This window comes from Hipposideros armiger, unplaced genomic scaffold, assembly GCF_001890085.2.
Source record: "Hipposideros armiger isolate ML-2016 unplaced genomic scaffold, ASM189008v1 scaffold_1643, whole genome shotgun sequence".
Classification (NCBI taxonomy): domain Eukaryota; kingdom Metazoa; phylum Chordata; class Mammalia; order Chiroptera; family Hipposideridae; genus Hipposideros; species Hipposideros armiger.
Genome location: NW_017732993.1, coordinates 66,851 through 85,102, shown reverse-complemented (window position 1 = coordinate 85,102; position 18,252 = coordinate 66,851). Strand labels below are relative to the sequence as shown.

The 18,252-nt window shown below is 45.1% G+C and overlaps 1 protein-coding gene across 4 annotated transcripts in view; it reads right to left on the bottom strand.

Annotated features, from left to right (window-relative positions):
• Positions 1-18,252, bottom strand: part of FHL2 (four and a half LIM domains 2) — a 72,804-nt gene that overhangs the window by 15,177 nt on the left and 39,375 nt on the right. For 2 of the 4 annotated variants that reach the window (XM_019634414.1, XM_019634416.1), the window contains exons 2-4: positions 12,888-13,067; positions 1,549-1,692; positions 996-1,170 (exon numbers count right to left, since the gene is read on the bottom strand). In XM_019634414.1, the coding sequence (XP_019489959.1) occupies positions 996-1,170; positions 1,549-1,692; positions 12,888-13,043 (475 nt within the window). In that variant the 5' untranslated portion in view covers positions 13,044-13,067. The remainder of the gene's footprint in view (positions 1-995; positions 1,171-1,548; positions 1,693-12,887; positions 13,068-18,252) is intronic. The other 2 variants (XM_019634415.1, XM_019634417.1) reach the window with 1 other exon arrangement.

Below are 18,252 nucleotides of genomic sequence, written 5' to 3'. Positions count from 1 at the left end.
GGCTTCCAGGGCAATCTGAGCCTGAGTCCACAGTAGCCCTGCCAGGGCCCTCCTGCGAGAAGGCCCCAGAGCACGAGGACCCTAGTTCTAGGTGACATCCCTCTGTCCCCTATTTACTCACGGCAGTCTGTACCCCAACCAGTCTGTTGCCTCCGTTGACCAGGGTCCAGGGGCCTAGTTATTGCTTCATCTTCTTCTGCCTTCGAGAGGCCACTCGTCCTGATGACATCCCCTGGACAGAGTTTTCTCCTGGTATTAGGTGGGTCTCTGGTACAGATGCCAGATTAAAGGTCCCAAATGGGACAGATACTAAAAAATTAGCTGAAATTCATATTTAACTAGGAGTCCTATATTTTTTATTTGCTAACTCTGACAAGTCTACCCTCTGGCCACGCTCCCCGGGTGGTGCAGAGGACATCACTGATTATAGATGGCAGATGAACCAGCCACAGCAATGTCCGTTCCTTTCTCTCAGTCATCCAGGGTCCGAATCTTTGGCTCTTCTCACAGTGGTTACTTCCTTGCCCTCATTTCTATATATAATATCTAACAATATTTATTTTTAAAAATTATATATTTGAAAATTCTCTATATTTTGTTCATTCTTTTTTAAAAAAATAAAACATTTATCTCTCTTTAAAGAAACAAATAAACTAACCTTTAAAAAATAAGGGACACAGTCCTATCCTCCTCCTACAACAGACAAGTCACCTTGTCACTGTCCTTGGCATCTGACTCAGCTGCGGTCAAATCTGGGTCTACCTGGAAGGTAATGTCCGTCAGTTTAGAACGTAGGCTCCACACGGGCAGAGGACCAGGTGTCCTCTCTGCTCAACGACTCTATAAACACCCTTGCATTTGCCCAGTGCCTGGAGCCAGGAGGACACAATGCATATTTGCCAAAATAAGCACATGAGTACAGATTCCGCGAGTAGAAGGGAAGAAAAGGAAAGCATGATTTGTGGTATGAGGAGGGAGAAGGGAGAGTTTCTGACCTGGCATAATGGTCTTCTTGCATTCCTGGCACTTGGACGAGTACTCGTGGGAGTAGCAGTCCGTGCAGAGCAGCTGGTCCCCCTTGGCGGCAAAAGGCTTGTCCACCAGCGAGCTCTTGCACCGCGAGCAGTGGAAACAGGCCTCGTGCCAGTGTCGGTCCTTGTAGGACAAATCCTGCAAACCCAGATCACACAAGACAGTCAGAGGGCAGGAGGGGCTTGGAGCTGCTCTGTCTGACCACAGTAGAGGGGGCCCAGTGCACATCTGAGGGGCAGACAGGGAGCAAAGCGGGGCCGAGGCCTGTGGGCATTCCTGGTGTGACCTTCACCAGGCACTGGAATGAGTAAAGCTAGGCTGCTCTTCTCTTGCTATATTTTGGAGCAATCATTTAGACAGGTGTGTGTGTGTGTGTGTGTGTGTGTGAGAGAGAGAGAGAGAGAGAGAGAGAGAGAGAGAGAGAGGGGTTTTTGAAAAATTACTGAATTTCCCTTAGGTATTGTCTGTAAGAAAGAGAGACAGACAGAAAACATGAAACTCATCAATGCTTCTCACTTGGCAAGTGGACCTTTGGACCTGCAGGAGTCCTTCGGCCACGAGGAAGCTCAGCAGGATCACCATTATGACTGGCAGGAGAGAGAAGCCCTGGATGGAGGGAAAGTCAGAGACGGTGCCACGAGGACAGAGCCCTGGTTTCACCTGGAGAAAGAAGGTAAGGAGCCCACATGGAGGTGCCACCAGTTAAGTATGGAAGCTCCACGGAGGGCAGTAAGCTGGGCAGGGGGTTGGAGAGGGTATTCTGGGCAGAGGAAGGTGTGCACATGGCAGAGGGATGAGAGAGGGCTGCTTGGCAGAGCTGGGGGTTGGGCCCCATGGACAGGCCGGGGCATGGAGAGTTCTCTTCCAGGCTGGACCAGGAGGAGACTTTAGGTCAGCTCCCAGCTTAAGTTTATCCCAAAGGCAGTGGAGAGTGTCTGAACTAGTTAAAGAGAAGAGGGACATGCTAAGATTGTGTGTCACAATTGGATAAGGACACAGGAGTGGGGGGAGGAGAGAGAGGAGGTGGAGATGCTCAGGTCCCTGCAGAGACATGAGAAGCCAGCCACGGCCGGTCTGTGGAAAACGCAAATAGGGAACAGATGGAAGGAGAGGTACTGAGAAGACTGAACCCATGCTCTTTAGCGAAGGATGAAAAAGAGAAATAAACCCAGGAAAGAAAACTGTGTAGACTCTATGCTACCCTTGGTCTTGTCTGAGGAATAATACATCTTCTGACACTCGTCATGTTAAAATGGCATATGGCATTTTGAAAGTGCCAATATGAAATTAAAATAACCTATTTATAACCAATTTTATCTTAAATGGGTTATTTCTCTCTTGCTCCTTGTATTCCCCAGCTCTGACATGGAACCAGCATCCATTAATTAATGAGGCAGAAAGAGAATTTTAGGCCACCGCGGGGTTTCCTGGGCAGGCTTCCAGCTCCCAGGTGCTCTGAATACCAGACTGCCCTCCTCAAGAGCGTCTTCCCCACGATGTCTCTGTTACTGAAACCCAAGTCAAAGCTGGAGCGATTCCGAGTGTAGGGCTTGAAAACACATATCTTGTACTTGAATAAAAAAACCTAAAATGCCAACTAAACTTGGAACCCAAACTGCAACAAATAGTTCTCTTGATGAAATACCGTGGTGTGTGCATGTCTTCCCAGAACCTTGAACCAAACTAAAGTTATTTGAATTGGTGAAATCTTTACACATTGTTTTTCTTCCAGGAATTAAGAAAATATATAATTGTTGAATCCCTTCAAACACAAATGGGTGACTGTGAAGGGGTGTACCCTGTATGGCTCCCTCTCACACACCCCATTAGAAGCTTGCTTTTTAGGACATCTGGGAGTAGAATTATGCCTGATAACAACATAATAAGGAATGAAGGTGAGATGGGTATAGAATTCTCTCAATGCAGGACTTAACGGACTTGTTTCTGTGAGGCTGATTTTCCCCTGAGCCCCGGCACCCTGGGTATCTGGGGTCCTCCAAGCTGGGCACTGCCTCTCAGGGGACTGCAGGGACATCTCACTGAAATGCCCGTCCCTCTCCATCCTTTGTGAACCCAAACCAAGGGATGTATGAACTGGGGTCAGAGGACTGCCCTGTCTCTTGCATTTCTAGCCTAAAGTATTTTCAGAAATTTTAGGGAAAAAAAATCATCTGTGCTTTACTGGTTACTCTGACAAATGAAATAAGGTAGAAACTGCATTAATCTGAATTAATGAATACAAGTCCTGACAATTAAGTTCGTGAACTCATCCTAGAAAAAATGCTACATACCTTATTGCTGAATATCACTACAGTCACCTTCAAAGTACTCCCTTTGGGAAGCTATGCACTGATGCCAGCGCCTAGTTCACCCTTGAAAGCAATTTTGGAACTCTTTCTGGAATGGCCATCAGAGCTGTCATCGTACTACCCTTGATGTCCTGAATGTCATCAAAGTGTCTTCCTTTCAATATTTCCTTTGTCTTCAGGTAAAGAAAGAACTCATTGGGGGTCAGATCAGGTGAGTAGGGTGGGTGTTGCAATACAGTTATTTGTTTACTGGCTAAAAACTCCCTCACAGACAGTGCCGTGTGAGCTGGTGCGTTGTCGTGATGCAAGAGTCATGAATTATTGACAAAAAGTGCCGGTCATCTAACTTTTTCACACAGCCTTTTCAGCACTTCCAAATAGTAAACTTGGCTAACTGTGTGTCCAGTTGGTACAAATTCATAATGAATAATCCCTCTGGTATCAAAAAAGGTTAGCAACATAGTGGCAACAAGTTCGCGAACTTAATAGTCACACCTCATGTATATGCAGTAGTCAGACCTTGTATATATGTAAACTCATTACAAACTACAAAGCCCACATTTTGCATATATCATTTATTCTGAAAGAAGTCATTATTTTCCTGGGATGCCAGGGATGATACTTATGACCATGTTGTGAGGTCAAGGCTGTGCAGCTCTGCAAGGTAAACATCACTACTGAAGCTCAGAGAAGTTTAGTAACTTCCCCAGTCACACAACAGGCATGTAGCTGAGCCAGGGTTCAAGTTCAAGTTCTGATTCAAAAGCTATTTCCAATGAACCAACCAGGGAAACTCCTGGTAATTTCTGTGTTGCTCTTGCTTTCAAAAGCTGTCCCCTTGATGAGAGCTGTGTATATCCATTGAAAAAATTCAGGAACAATGGGGTATCTTTTACACCCCAATAAATGCAATTTAGCATTTCCTTTGTTTAGACTGTGAATGAAGTCAAACAAACCATTTTCTTGTCCATTAAGAAAAGTAATCAGCCTCATTTGAGAGGAGCTGGAGTTCTTGATCACTTGTCATGCTGATTGTGTAATAAATGCATTTAAAAATTCTTGAAATGGAAAATGGTATGGCAGTTCCTCAGAAAGTTAAAAATAGAATTGCCATATGATCTGGCAATATATTTTCCACTTCTGGGTGCATGCCCACAGGACTTGAAAGCAGGGGTTTGTACACCCAAATTCATAGCAGCATTATTCAAAATAACCAAAAGGTGGAAACAACTCAAGAGTCCATCGATGGATGAACGGACAAATTCTATAGGGTTCCACTTATATGTGGCACCTACTGTGGTCAAATTCATAGAGACAGAAGGTAAGATGGTGGGTTGCCAGGAGCTGGGGGGCAAGGAGAGTGGGGAGTTAGTGCTTAATGGGTACCAGTGTCAGTTTTGCAAGATGAGTTCTGGAAACTGGCTGCACAAACAATGTGAATGTACTTAACACTGCTGAACTGTACACTTAAAAAAGGTTAAGATGGCTTATTTTATGTTAGGTGTATTTTACCACAGTTTAAAAAAAATAAAATGATAAGTTTTTATTATTATGCAGCAAGTGAAAGACACTTTTTCAGAAGTTAGCTGGGTTCTCTCTGTGCAGACCAGTCACCTCATAAAGGCTTGCTATTGTGAAAAAACTGCGAAATGTTTTCCATGTTCCATGAATCACCACCTAGCTGAGATGACAAACCCGGAGGAGCTGAGAGAGGGGAGAGGGGGGATGTCAGAGGCCTGCTTCCTGGAAGATGGTCTAGCATGGCCCAGGCAGTGAGCACCACACTGCTGGGGGCTACAGCTTGTTAGTGAGAAGAGAAGGGAAGGAAATACGAGTTCAAGGACATTTGCCTGTTGGGGCGAACCTCCACAGAGGGCATCATGAGAGCAAAGCCACCGGATGCCACCACAATCTCCATCCTGGTTAGCGAGTCCCCAGATGAGGAAAGAACAGCTGAATGGTTGATGTGACTGAACAGTCATGGAAAAGCTCAATTCAAAATGTTCACGTGGATCAAAAGTACTGCAGAAATCCATTTTTCCTACAGTTAACATTTCTGGCATAAAATCACACTAGGTATAGTGGAAGACAGGTTTGCTGACAGCCATTTGACACTAGGAAGTACCCCTCTGAATCTGGATTATTGACATGACCTTCCTGAACCACAAGCACCAGTACAAGACTTGTAGACCTTCTAAAGGCCATGCTTCCTGTGGTCACGACTGCTCTCTTGGTGTCCAGGCCCCTAAGGAGCTGCGGCCTTCCTCAAAATGGCCTGATGTTCTAAATCCGAGTGTGGTACAGCCATTTCACCTCAGCTCCAGCCTGAGGAGCTGACCTGCCCATTCAGGCTGGTAGGGAACAAATGACTAGAAATGCTTCTTGTCCCAGCCTCCCCCCAGGAGAGCTGGATCACAGGTTCTGTCCACAAGACGCTTTCCAGTTGACCAGGGGTATCTTGGCATTTCTTTCCTGGGGCCATCGTAACTCACCCGCACAATCTCTCTCTCAGTCTGCCTCTCTGTCTTGTGCACGAGTGCACACACATGCATGCCTGCACTGGCATGCAACAGCTTCTGAATTGTTCATTCAAAGATGTTTGACAATTCTCAAAACCTTCTGACAAAATATTTTCCCTGAAGATAAATATCAACCTGTGACCATGTTCTTAAATTTCATGGTATGCAATAAATAAAAATAGTCTTTAAGCAGCTTGCATTGTTGTTGTTGGTGGGTCCTCAGTGGGGATATGATTGATCCACCCCTGTGTTCTAGCTTCAGACAGTGGAAAAATTCCTGGGCTGATGACATCTGAGGGACTGCCATGCAGGCAGGGCGGAAGGCCTTGGGTTACTCAATTCACATCTGCTGTAGTAGGAGCAGGTGCCCAAAACACCTGGAAAATGTCATCCTACCACTTAAACTCAAGGCTCTAGATTCAAATCCTGGCTCACCATCTACCAGATGCATGACTGGGGGTGACAAAGTTGACCTCTCCCACCCCCCCACTCCCCCACCCCCCATGTGTCATCTGTAAAGTAGCAGTAAAAGGACCGACCACTGGCTGTGGAGACTGAATTAGTTAATGAGTTATTACATAGAAAGCATTTTAACACACAAGAGTTTTATGGTCAAACATATACACCAAGTATATACAACTTGGTCTATTGTAATTGCACAATTAATGTCAGTATTAGCTTTTATTCAGATTATAACTAATGATGCAAATAGTTGCCTCAAAGCATCACTCCCTGAAATTGCACGTACTCACAAAGATAGCAGCATGGGTTAGAATTTCCCTCACCTTTAATCTCCCATGGTAATAATTACCACTCTACTTCTGTGCAGTGCTTTTAATTTCCTCATCCCTTTAAATCTAAAGTTCTTTTTCTTAACCCCTTCTTATCAATTTTGAGCCATACAATAACCCTATGAAATAAGGTTTTGTTCTTATTTTATACATGAGCAAATATAATGGTGCTGAAAAACTGTGGCTACATTTTCTGCAACATTCTTGGGCCTTTTGGCCTTCAATGATCTGACAGAACCAGGTGCATATTTTGCTCATAGCCTTTGCCTGGCATGGCAGCATCTTTACAGGTTGGTCCCAACATGGCTGCCCAGCCTCATCCTCTGCTCTAGTCCCCCTTTGCCCCTTCACGCCCCTGCCAGAGCTGGCCCTTGTCTTGGAAGGCCCTTCTCCTCCCCCATCCAACAGGCAAAATCCCCCTCAGCAGTGAGGCCCTGCTCTGTGAAGCCCCCAAGCAAGAGCGAGGCTGGCTGAAGGGAAGTCATGCTAACACACACCACAAGGAGCCGATGTCACACGTCTCCTTCAAAATCATATATGGAAGCCCTTAGCTAACCGTGCTATCAGGTTTCTCTGTGATTCTCAAGCTCTGTGCTCTCTTTAGAAGTCAGAGTTAATAAACTCATGTCACAGCTTCCTCCCGGATGCACTCTGAAGTAAGTCCACAAGACGTAAGACGTGAGAAAAGATGTTATGGTGAGTGGAAGGTAACTGAATACTGCCAGCTTTGCTTTTTCAGGGAGACGGAGGCTTCAGGCTGAGACAGCACTCTCCCCAGAGGCTCAGTGTAAGGCCGGATTTTAGACACATGGTTCTCTGGAGCTGAGAGGGAGGCTAGAAATACCACAGAAAGGCCAAGAAGCTAGATGATGTGAGTAAACCCGTGTGCCTGAACCCGAGCCTCTGATCACGTTCCGAATAGTAATCTGAAGACATGGTGCCCTTTTCCTCTCTAGTGTTCTCAGCTCCAAACAGGGTTTTAGTTTGGGTTCTTAGTACCAAGATAAACTCATCTAGCCTTGTCAGGGCAGTTACGGACAGAGTACACCATGCGGGCCCCAAAAGTGACTATAACAGAAACACCATTTAGATGCTGGGGGTCCAAGGTTAAGAAGTACACGTGTGCTGACAGACTTTCGAGACCTTTAAAATGTCCTAGAACTATCCTGATTTTAAAGTCCTCTAGAGAGAGGAGGAAGAAGAAAAGAGAAAAAAAAAAGAAAGAAAAGAATCTTTTATACATCTCAGGAAAAATACCAGAGCTAATCTTGTGCTCCCAGAAATGTCATAAATTGCAGTAAAATGTTGATAAACAATGTAAGATTAGGCCAAAACACTTCCTGTCAGATTTTATATTTTTCCATTTCAAAAACATTCCTAATATGGGAAGTGCTTGTTCCTTGGCTCTGAATGTGTCTTTCTTGAGACTTCAGCAGAGCCGTGGGGTGGAGTAAGGGGCCTGGAGCCCCCTGAGCCCTCAGTTACCTGCAGGGTGGCTCCAGGCAGCAGGGTGGCTCCAGGCTGAAGCTGGCCTGGCGCTGGCACCCTCTCCTCCTCTACACGCTGTGCCACCTGGGCTGGGAGATTTCCCAAACCACCACTCCACACATCCAGAAGATTCCACTTTATAAGTGGGTTCTCAGTGTCAGCCATGCTCAGCATTTTAAAAAGATGTCCTGTGTTTTGAAATTGTCAGGTTATCATGTTTCCAATGGTAATATTCTTTCACATCTTTGACAACAAAGGTGAAGGAGAACAGATGTTGGCGGAAATGAAAGTACTTCCTCTGTGGAGCTCTGTTCCAAGTGTTCTGTCTATGTTGACTTAGTTAACTGCCCCGGGATAGATACCCCCGTTTTCAGATAGGGACACCATGGCTCATAGATGGCATGACTTGTCCGTGTCACACAGCCCATTGATGGTGGACCCAGGCAAGTCTGGTTGGAGTTCCACCTAATGCAATGGGCAAGGTGTCACTACCGAACACACCGAGTGCTGTGTACCTTGCGGGGTGGGGGGGCGGGGAAGGGAGGGACATGCCTTGCAGGTGACCCTTTGGTTTCTATGGACTGAGAGATCTTTCTTAGATTACCCATCTGACCATTTGTTCCCAATGCTGAGGAGCCTGCTTTTTACTCAATTCCCTTCAGAAACAGACTTTTCTCTTGTAGGAGGATGTCTAAATAAATACACATATTTTTTGGTGCTCATTCCAAACTCTTCGGACAAATTACTGGAAAATTTAAAAAGGTGATTCACTCACTAAGCACTTAAAAATCACCTCGACATTTAAAAAAGTATTATGTCGGTGAGCTGGACTGTGGGAATGTGTCTGGAATAGTTGCTCTTCCCAGAAGAATAGTTCAGAGGGGCCAGCAGGAGAGGCAGGGAGAACCAGTTTTCCCAATCTGACCTCATGCCCCACAGCCAGGCTTGACCAGGAATCTTCTAAAAGTGTAACAGGGACATCTAGATTTAACCTGGATTTGCAAAAACTTTAGTCTCCTGTTTCATTCCCCTGGCTGCTTTCTGCCAAAAGGCCCCAGAAGTTTTCTATCCTTTAAGAACTTTCCAAATGTTGACTGAGAAACTTTTATAGTTTGATGGGTCGGACATGTGCCAATCTGATCATCAATTCAATGGTTCCCATTTAACTAGGAAGCTAGAAATAGTGTTCTAGAAACAAATTGAGCATCATTTCTATAGCACAGTCACTGCCATCTGAAGGGGCCCAGGAGAAAGGTGGAAGCCTTTTGTCGAGGTCAATTGATAGGGGCCAAGCAGAAGCCTCTACTTGAAGGACTGACCGCTAGTCCAATCGACACCTGACCTGAGAGCCACGGAGACAGTGTTCCACCCGGGAGTGTGTGTGGAAGACAGTACTGCACATGGGTCAGGAACCACAGCACCTGGGTTCAAATTGCAACTCGAGTTCTTCCCAACCCTGTAGTCCGGGCAAGACCCTCAACCTCTCTTAGCCTCAGTGGCTTCTCCATAAAGTGGAATGAAAACCGTTCCTCTCTGTGGGGTATTCTGAGGAGTTTAGATCATGCAATTAAAGCATTTTGCATTACTCAGAACCAAGCAATCACTCAGAGTGTGGTAGCTTTTGTAACAACTCTTGGAAGCCAACCCTAAGTGCAGGTTTTAGATTCACAGATTGACTTTTGTTCATGACTATTTCATCCTCTTTACTGAACCTTCTAGTGTACATGGGTGGGTTTGATGGCCTATCTGACTTCATGACCCTGCTCACACAGGCATGGAAAATGCAAAGTCTGAGCTGGGCATATGGCCTAGAGTTTGTTAAAGTCACTGATTTGATAAATGCATCTTACAGCCATCTCTCTGGCTATCTACTGGCCAGCCTATCTCTTCTTTCATTTCCTGAATTTTTGAAGCCCAGAACTTAGGTAGATACACCCATCCACAAAACAGCTAAAATCAAGCTAAACATTTTTTTGCTAGTAGTATCCACAGGTGTTCAACAAAAACTTCAGGAATAGTGTAATGTCAGAGGACTATGAAATTTTATCTGTATTACCTGTTTTTGGCTATTCCACTAGTTGTAAAAATAAATGAGAGCACAGCATTTTCTCAGAGTAACTAAATGAAAATAAAGAATATAACTGAGTGACCGCATAGAAATGATATTTAAACATATGTAAGCTAACTATGGTAATAGTTCCTGGAGTCTTGACTATCGTAAGTAAAAGGCAGTCAATGACCACAGAATTAGCCGAATTTCCATGGGCTTGCCAATATTTTAAAATGATAACACATACCCCTGTCCTTCAGAGGGAGAGTGAAGTGAGGCTCATGGTGCCTACGCTTTTAAGAAAAGAGAATGGCCACCACATCTGCCAGCTCAGCTGCTCTCTCGAGCGCCCTGCCTGCCAGGACGTCTTACTTTCTGAAGTAATAGAAACATTTTATTTTCCTATCATGACTACCTCCACAAAGTCAACTACATAATTGTCCACTACATAAAAGTCCAGAGAACCAGTCCAAATATTCAAAAGCCCCAAATGGCAAGGTCTAACTTCAAGTCAGCATCTCCTTTTCTCCCAAAATGTAGAAAGTTACTCCACATACAGTAAACCGTTAATCTGGGTTGAAAAGTTCAGCATGATTAATTCTTGACTTTGCAGCAGTCATGTTGATTTTGGCCCCATTTGGGGGATTCTTGTTTATTGGCTCATAAAGTACATGCTGAAGGACGACGAACTTTAAGGGTCTTTCCACTAAATTGTATCAGAGAACTGGTCAGTGATTTTTACTTTGATTTTGCATTAGTCACCAGTGAAGGATGACTAGCCCCAAATATCCAAAATGTTTTCAACTAGAGTTGTTCTTTGTCAGGATAATAGCTAAAGCTCTCACCTGCTCAAGTCTTTTCCAGGCAAAGCTTTTTGTAAAATAATATTTTTTTTCTCTGCTTATTAGTTCTTCCTCAAATTGGACATTTTTATTGATGTTTCTATAATGAAAACTGATCAAGAGAGAGGGCAGAGCTTTTGAGAAGCATATGGAGGGAACGTGTTACAGAAAAAACAAACGGAAATAGATGAAAAGTGGAAGTTTGGAGTTTATAGTGATACCATCGGCTGCCATGTCAAGTATTCAGGGCTTTGTATCTGCATACCATAATAACCCTATGAAGTAGGTACCCTTGTTTTATCTCCATTTTATAAATGTGAAGGTGGGAACAGAGGGGTCAAGTAGCTGGCCCAAGTTCATATAGCTCGTGAACCACAGAGCCAGGATTGGAACCAGACACTTCAGCATCTGAGCTCTTATGCCTGGTCCTAGTAAATAAATGGAGAGGGACTAAGAACACCCACCAAGTACAGGGAGACAACATCAGACCACACTGGACATAGGAAGATATTCACCTTTTAGACCAGAGGATCAGCTACTTTTTGCTCAGGGTGGCCAAACCGCTGACCATTTTAAAGTTTCCACAGAACAAATGCTGTGTTTTGTTTCTTTGACACTTGGCAGTCTTTCCTGTTTTGAAGGCAAAAGATACATGGCCCAGCCTGTTTTCTAGTGGCCCATGTCTCTGCTCAGGACCAAGGTCTCCTTCCACATAAGATGATGATTATTCCTCAATTGTCACTAAGTACCTAGCAACAGAAGCTGATGGGACAGCCCATAGCTTACTGCCTTTCCGGGAATGATGTGATAAAATAAAGAAATATACAATATGTACATTGGGTGTGTTTGTAGACACAGCCTGGCTTAATCAGTTGGCAGTTATGTAGTGATATTTATAATCATGGAGGAGAGTGGCAAAATCCTCCCAAACAAATGCAAAGGAATGAGAGCAGAAAAGAGATAGTGAAATGCCATGAGCTGCCTTGGCGTCCATTAATCTGGGAACTCCTTTAGAGATTCCGTAGTGACCCCATTTTGTACCAAATCTGTGGCTCTCAGGATGGCAGTCACTTAAAGTGCTTGTCAAGTGTGGTTCAGCAGCTGTTTTGCAGGAGAAGATATTAGCAATCTTAGAGACATGGTCAAACTCCCAGGGGCATCCTTCAGTGGTCCAGGTTGGACAAAGGATGTACTGAGAAGTACAGGCCAGGGTTCCCCACACTCAACCCCAGTCAGTCAACAGAAAGGACCAGTAACCTCAGTTGAACCTGCTGTGCCATCTACAGCAGGAGAGCTGGGAATCTCTTATGCATGTGTCTTTCCCCTTAAAAAAGAAACAATACAAAGCCTGACCAACCAATAAAGAGAAAAGAGCTCCTAATATTCTAATGAATTTCCTGCTCTTATGTGTCCACCTATCTGAGAATCAGCTTTGGCTCGCTCATGTGCACATTCATGCATCAAATATTTACTGAGCCATACATGCTTCTGGTGAGTCAGCATGAGACAAGCGGAGTAAGAGAGTGTTGCCCTCGGGAAAGCTGCAGCGTTGGAAGGTGGGGTGGGCAGTGAGATAGGGACACGGATAACTAGATTGTAAGGAGGGTACTTAGGTTGCTCAGCGCAAATGTCCTGGGAAAGCACAAACCAAGTGCTACGGAATTAGGAGTTAGCAGAGACCCAACAAACAGAGGGAAGGGGCTCGGAAAGGCTGCTGGAAGGGTCCAAGCCCAGCAGAGCGGGGACCAAAAGATGGAATCAATAGGTGAGAAAGGGCAGTACTTCAGCATAACCACAGAGAGGCCCGTGGTTCTTGGGGAGTTCCTGGGCACTGCCCAGGGGATGTCCAGGGGTACCTTGCAGTCGCAGCCTATGGGCTTCTGGCACTCCTCACACATGCTGGCGTAGAGGGCCTCAAAGCAGGCCACGCAGTAGGGGCTCTCCTCCCTCAGGATGTACTTCTTGCCAAAGAGAGATTCTTCACAATGGTGGCAGTCAAAGCGCTCCGTCATTTTGACACCCGGTGTTTCAACAACCTGTCACAAAGAAGAGAAAATATGGTTCTGGTGAGTGCTCTGGGAATGTCATGTGTGCTGAGAGACATCAGCTGTCCTGTTGTCGGTCACTGTCATCTCTAGCCAAGCAGTGGCTCGCTTCTCTGGGTGAATCACTGAAACTCACCCTTGAAATGGTCATCATTTTCTTTTTTTTTTAAGCTGAGCCATCCTGCTACCTGTTGGCAGCTCAGCGGCTGCTCAGCTCAGGCTGGACTCGAACCGCTGTTGCTCAGAGCTCAAACTCTTGAGCGAGCTCTTAACCAACTGAGCCACTTGGCCAGCCCTGGTCATCATTTTCAATGATACTTAAAAAAAAAAAAATTAGTCAGGAGCAGTTTTGTGTTTGAATGCATTCCACAACTTTAAAAGTCCCTATTTTTGTTGACTCTGTCAGGAAAAACTACCATGGTTTTGGAAACAAGAGTTCTCTTCAGAGCCCGCATCCAGTGGGGCTATGTGTACCCTTCAAATGTGTGACAGAGCATTACATCTTCCCTTTCTCCCTTCCCCCAAAATAGAAAGGCAGGGATAGAAACAATATGTTCATTTCTTTTTTTTTTTTAAAGATTTTATTGGGGAATTGGGAAGGGGAACAGACAAGTTGCTGTCCTTTTGTTCTTCAGTCTAGTTGTGTAGGACGGTGCTTCACTGGCCCATGTTGGTATTATCATTGTGCTCTTCCTGGGTGAAGCAGATTCGTCACCGGCTTCTGGACGGCTGCTCACTGAGGCTCTTGGCAGCTTACATCAGCTACCAGCTGTTCACGCTGGCTGCTGGCCACACACGGTAGGTTATGGCAGCCCACTGCAGCTTCACTGCAGCCTACGCCGTCACCGGCGACTCATGGCAGCCCAGCTCCAGGTCGAGCTGCTGTTCACCATCTTAGCTGTAGAGGGCAGTGTCACTGGCCCTCATGTGGGTTCTGAACCGGGGCCCTGCTGCTCAGAGCTGGTGACCCAAACCAGCTCTTAACCAACGCGCCACTCGGCTGGCCCTGTTCATTTTTATAAAAAGGTTTTCCATGAGCTCCCTTTATGATTTGTAAATTTGAATGATAAGAAACCACAGTGGCAAAAGGAAGTTGATAAACCTGAATAAGATGCCCTGAGAATATTGCTCTTGACCTTGACATGGCATTGGAAAGCACCACCTGCCCTTGCACAAGAAAAAGTGCCATACGTCATTTCTCCCAGATGAAAAGATCATCCTTCGGATGCCCGGGTGTCCGGAGAATGGGATACAGGGAAAGGCCGGCTTCCGAGAACAGGGATTTTCACACAGTGGGAAATGGCAGCGACCTCAGGCAAGGGCCTCTCCAGACAACACCTCAAGGCTTTCAAAAAGGAACAAGAATGCATCTCCATGCCAGTCAGAACATTTTTCAAGGATGAGCATAGCGTGCACATGAGCAGAAAATGACAGGGGTGTAGGGAAGTGGGGGGTGGAGGGGGTCAAGAGATCAAGAGTACGTTTTCCCCTTGCCTCATCCTTCTATGCCATTCCCACACACACATGGCAGAGCTCTTCCAGGAAGGAGTCTACTGTGGAAATACCTGGGATGGAGAAATGCCTCCAAGGCTTTCAAAACAGTCAGTCTTCTTCAGGAATATGTATATTATCAAGTGGCGATATTTAATTTGCAAAAAGTAAAAAGTTTTATAGGTTGTTAAATATGTAGACAGGCTGACTATGGAACTCTCAGCAATGTTTCATGAACTCTAATTAAATTTGGTTCAATTTTCCTTCATTTCAAAACATTTAAGGGTGAAATTACAGAATAATACCTTATGGTGCAAATAAAATATTGTTGCCTGGTTTATGATAGCATAAATTTGATAGTGTTTATTAATTTTGTACTCTTGTATATATAAGGTCCTGACAATTGTAAACAAAGAAATGAATATCTTGCAAGCATTCAGAGTTGGTTATTTCTGCGTTTATAGAAAAAATTTTTCCCCAAGAGTGTTAAACATACACTGGACACATGTGGCAAGATCCAGCCTTCTAAATCACTCTTCTTAGAGTTAAAGAAAACATCATCTGGACATTCTTGTGATAACATCACAAGACGAGGCTCTTAAGCATTTGAATTATTATTCTGAAACTCAACTTATAAATATCCTTTGCACTAAGGCCATCTCAGGTTGCAGCTATGCTGGCAGAAGACTCAAGTCTTTCCTGTAATTCCTCAGTTATTGGCCTTGAAAGTGGCCAATCACAATTGAGCCTTGTCCTTCCAAAAGAGAGGCTGCCACTTACCTGTGGAACAAGAGGCTTTTTTACCCATTCTGTTCACACAAATATATGAATAACGATTTGGGAATTCGAAGTAAGAACAATGAAAGGAGATAGAATGATAAATGGTGGAATTTTAAAAGCTGGAAACAACTCCCAAGATTTTCTATGGCAACTACCTTGTTTTATGGATGGAAAAATGGGAGCCCAGGAATATTAATGGAAAAAGAGGATTTACGTGAATTTTCCCAAATAACCATCTAAGTTAGAAAAAATAAACTCCCCATCTAAGTTGAAAGGTGATTCCATATGGGTTCAGACAAACACAGGCCCTGCTGAGGAAGGGAAACAGGCTACAGGCTGCACTAATAACCTCTCTAGAGTACCACACGTATGTTCTCCAGCCAGCGAAAGGGTGAGCCCTTTTTCCTCCAAGGTAATGGCCATGATGCTCATACACCTGGTATGTGTTTGTTACCTCCTCCAATTCCACAGCAATAATAAAAGGGGGTCAACCCTGAACCCAAAGGGGCTCCAAGTCTGCGCAAAGTGAGCCCGAGGCTATTCGGAGACAATGCCATCATCACTGACCCTGACTCCTAGTGGGAATAGTGAGGCTGCAACCTGCTCAGAGGTCCCCCTGGAAGGAGGCACTTGGCCCAGTGATTTGGCTCCCCTTTCTGTAGATTTGTTTCTGATGATGGCGAGTCTCTCTCCCATCTCGCTTCTTACTGTCTCTAAGAAGTCACGGAGGTTTCAGTGATTAGGAGAGCACTTCTGCTTAAACCAACAAGTTAGGTGTAAGGTGAGCACCATCACTAATCAAGATCAGGGCAGGACACGCTTTATCTGAGAAGGTCTTCTTACAGGCTTCCAGAGAATTCTGTGAAGCACAAACCCTGAGAGTCAAAGTAAACAGCCCATAAGCTAATGAGAAACCTGAGAGCTTGCCTTCTGTCACAGTGTTTCAAATCCGTTCTCCCTTCATCAAATGCTACCAAATAGAATATTCTTTTTAAAAATATGCGTGCATTTGAAGTTACACTATCAATCCTAAGCCAATTTTTAATGGGAAAAACTATCTGTAGCCCTACATTAGGAGCCCCCGTCACTTTCTTTTTTCTCTCTTTTAAATCTTATAGAACACCTGCTTATTCGGGAAGCATAGGTCGAGCTGGAACTGTTGCGTCAGAAATTATGGGAAGTGCTAGAGGTACAAAGATGAATAAGATACAGGCTGTCCCTGAAGGAACTTGTGATGAAAACAGATATATATGCTATATATCAGACTACAAGGCTCCCTGCTCAAAACAGTGATGGAAAGATGCACAGGGTACCATGGGGACTCAAGGAAGGAACCCTGAGCCACTCCTCCAGCGAGAGCAGGGCAGGCTTCCCGGAGGAGACGTTACCTGTGCTGGGACAGGTTAGCCAGCTGATACCACAGGCCACGAGGCAGAGCGAGCAGAGGCACGGAGATAAAACACAGGGAAGAGTGAGCCAACACCCCAAGGAGGTGAGAATGACTGGGATCACTTCAGGAGTAGCCAAGGTGAGGTCGAGAAAATAGCCAAAGTCCCAGAAAAGGAGGGCGTGTGGCCTGGATCCCGAACATGGATGTGCCCCACAGGCAGTAGGTTTGGCGTGTTGGCTCCTGCAGCCTGCAGTGTGCAGGGCAGACAGGAAGGCCCTGCTGAAGGTTCACTGCGTAGAAGCTCAACTTTGCTATGTAAGGTTGGGGGAGATAAAACTGAGGGGCAACAACTCTTTAAAAATGTTTTCAGGATGTCAGAAAGTGAGTCCACTTCTGAAACACATAAAATAGGGCACTTTGATTCTGTAAGGAGCGTTTTAACCTAATTGTGTCTAATTGGTGACCCTCTCTGAATCTCAGTATCCTTCTCAACAAGTTATATGTCTATCATTCCTGTCCATGACCCGGTACACAGAATGCTGACAAGAATAGGCAACAGCATACAAGGAGACACCTGCACATCAAGTGTGACTGCTGACTTGGTATTTCATTGAATCAAGTCCAAATTACGGTGTCCTGAAGTTCTCATCCCTTACGTGGGTGAAATCGCTCTCTGATTTCATTCTCCTTTTGGCCCCAAACAACCAAGTAATTTGGAATAGCTGGATCTTAGGGAGCAGGCTTGGCTCCAGGCCACGCTAACTGCATTGGGCAAAGCAAGTCTCAGGGGAGGCTGGCAAGGCCGGGATGGCCCAGAGAGCGCTTTGATCTTTGGGTCCCTGTCAACTCAACGCTCAGTCAGATGTGAGGATAAAAGTGATCCTTTATGGGCAATGGAGCAAGGATGCACCGGGCTCACCTCCTGAGACACTTTTCCCATTTAAAAGTCCCCAAATTTACTTTTAGTTTTTTATTAAAACAAGACTTTTATTTCATTTTGTTTTCATGGGGAAAATGTCAATACCATCTGTCATTTAGAACAACAAATGGGCGATACAGTTTTTCTGTTCATTGTGCCCTCCCTATCCTGTAGGGAGGATGTGTGATCTTTTCGTTGTGATTTTAAAATGTGGGTTATTTTTATCTTCCCAGACTTAAAAACTGTAAAGCGAAGTTGGAGAGGGAAAGTGTCAGAGCTAGGGAGAGAGAAGAGAAAAATTAAGAAAAAGGGAGAAGAGACACAAAAAGAGTGTAAAGGGGAGTAGAGAGAAGTGGTAAGAAGGAGATGAGGAAGGACAGGAGCCGGACGCTTGTGAATCTGTTCTGAACAGAAAGGTTTCCGGAGAATCCTGGGAGGGGGCCGGCATCGCGCACAGCCTCTGCTGGGCATGCTGGCCCAGGCTTGTGCTTCGTGAGCTTGGCCCATCCTTCCCACATGGACCTGTTGGGCTACGCTTGGCCTTACAGGGCCAGATTTGCAAAAGAAGACTAAGTTAAGCATTCTGTCCAATGCTC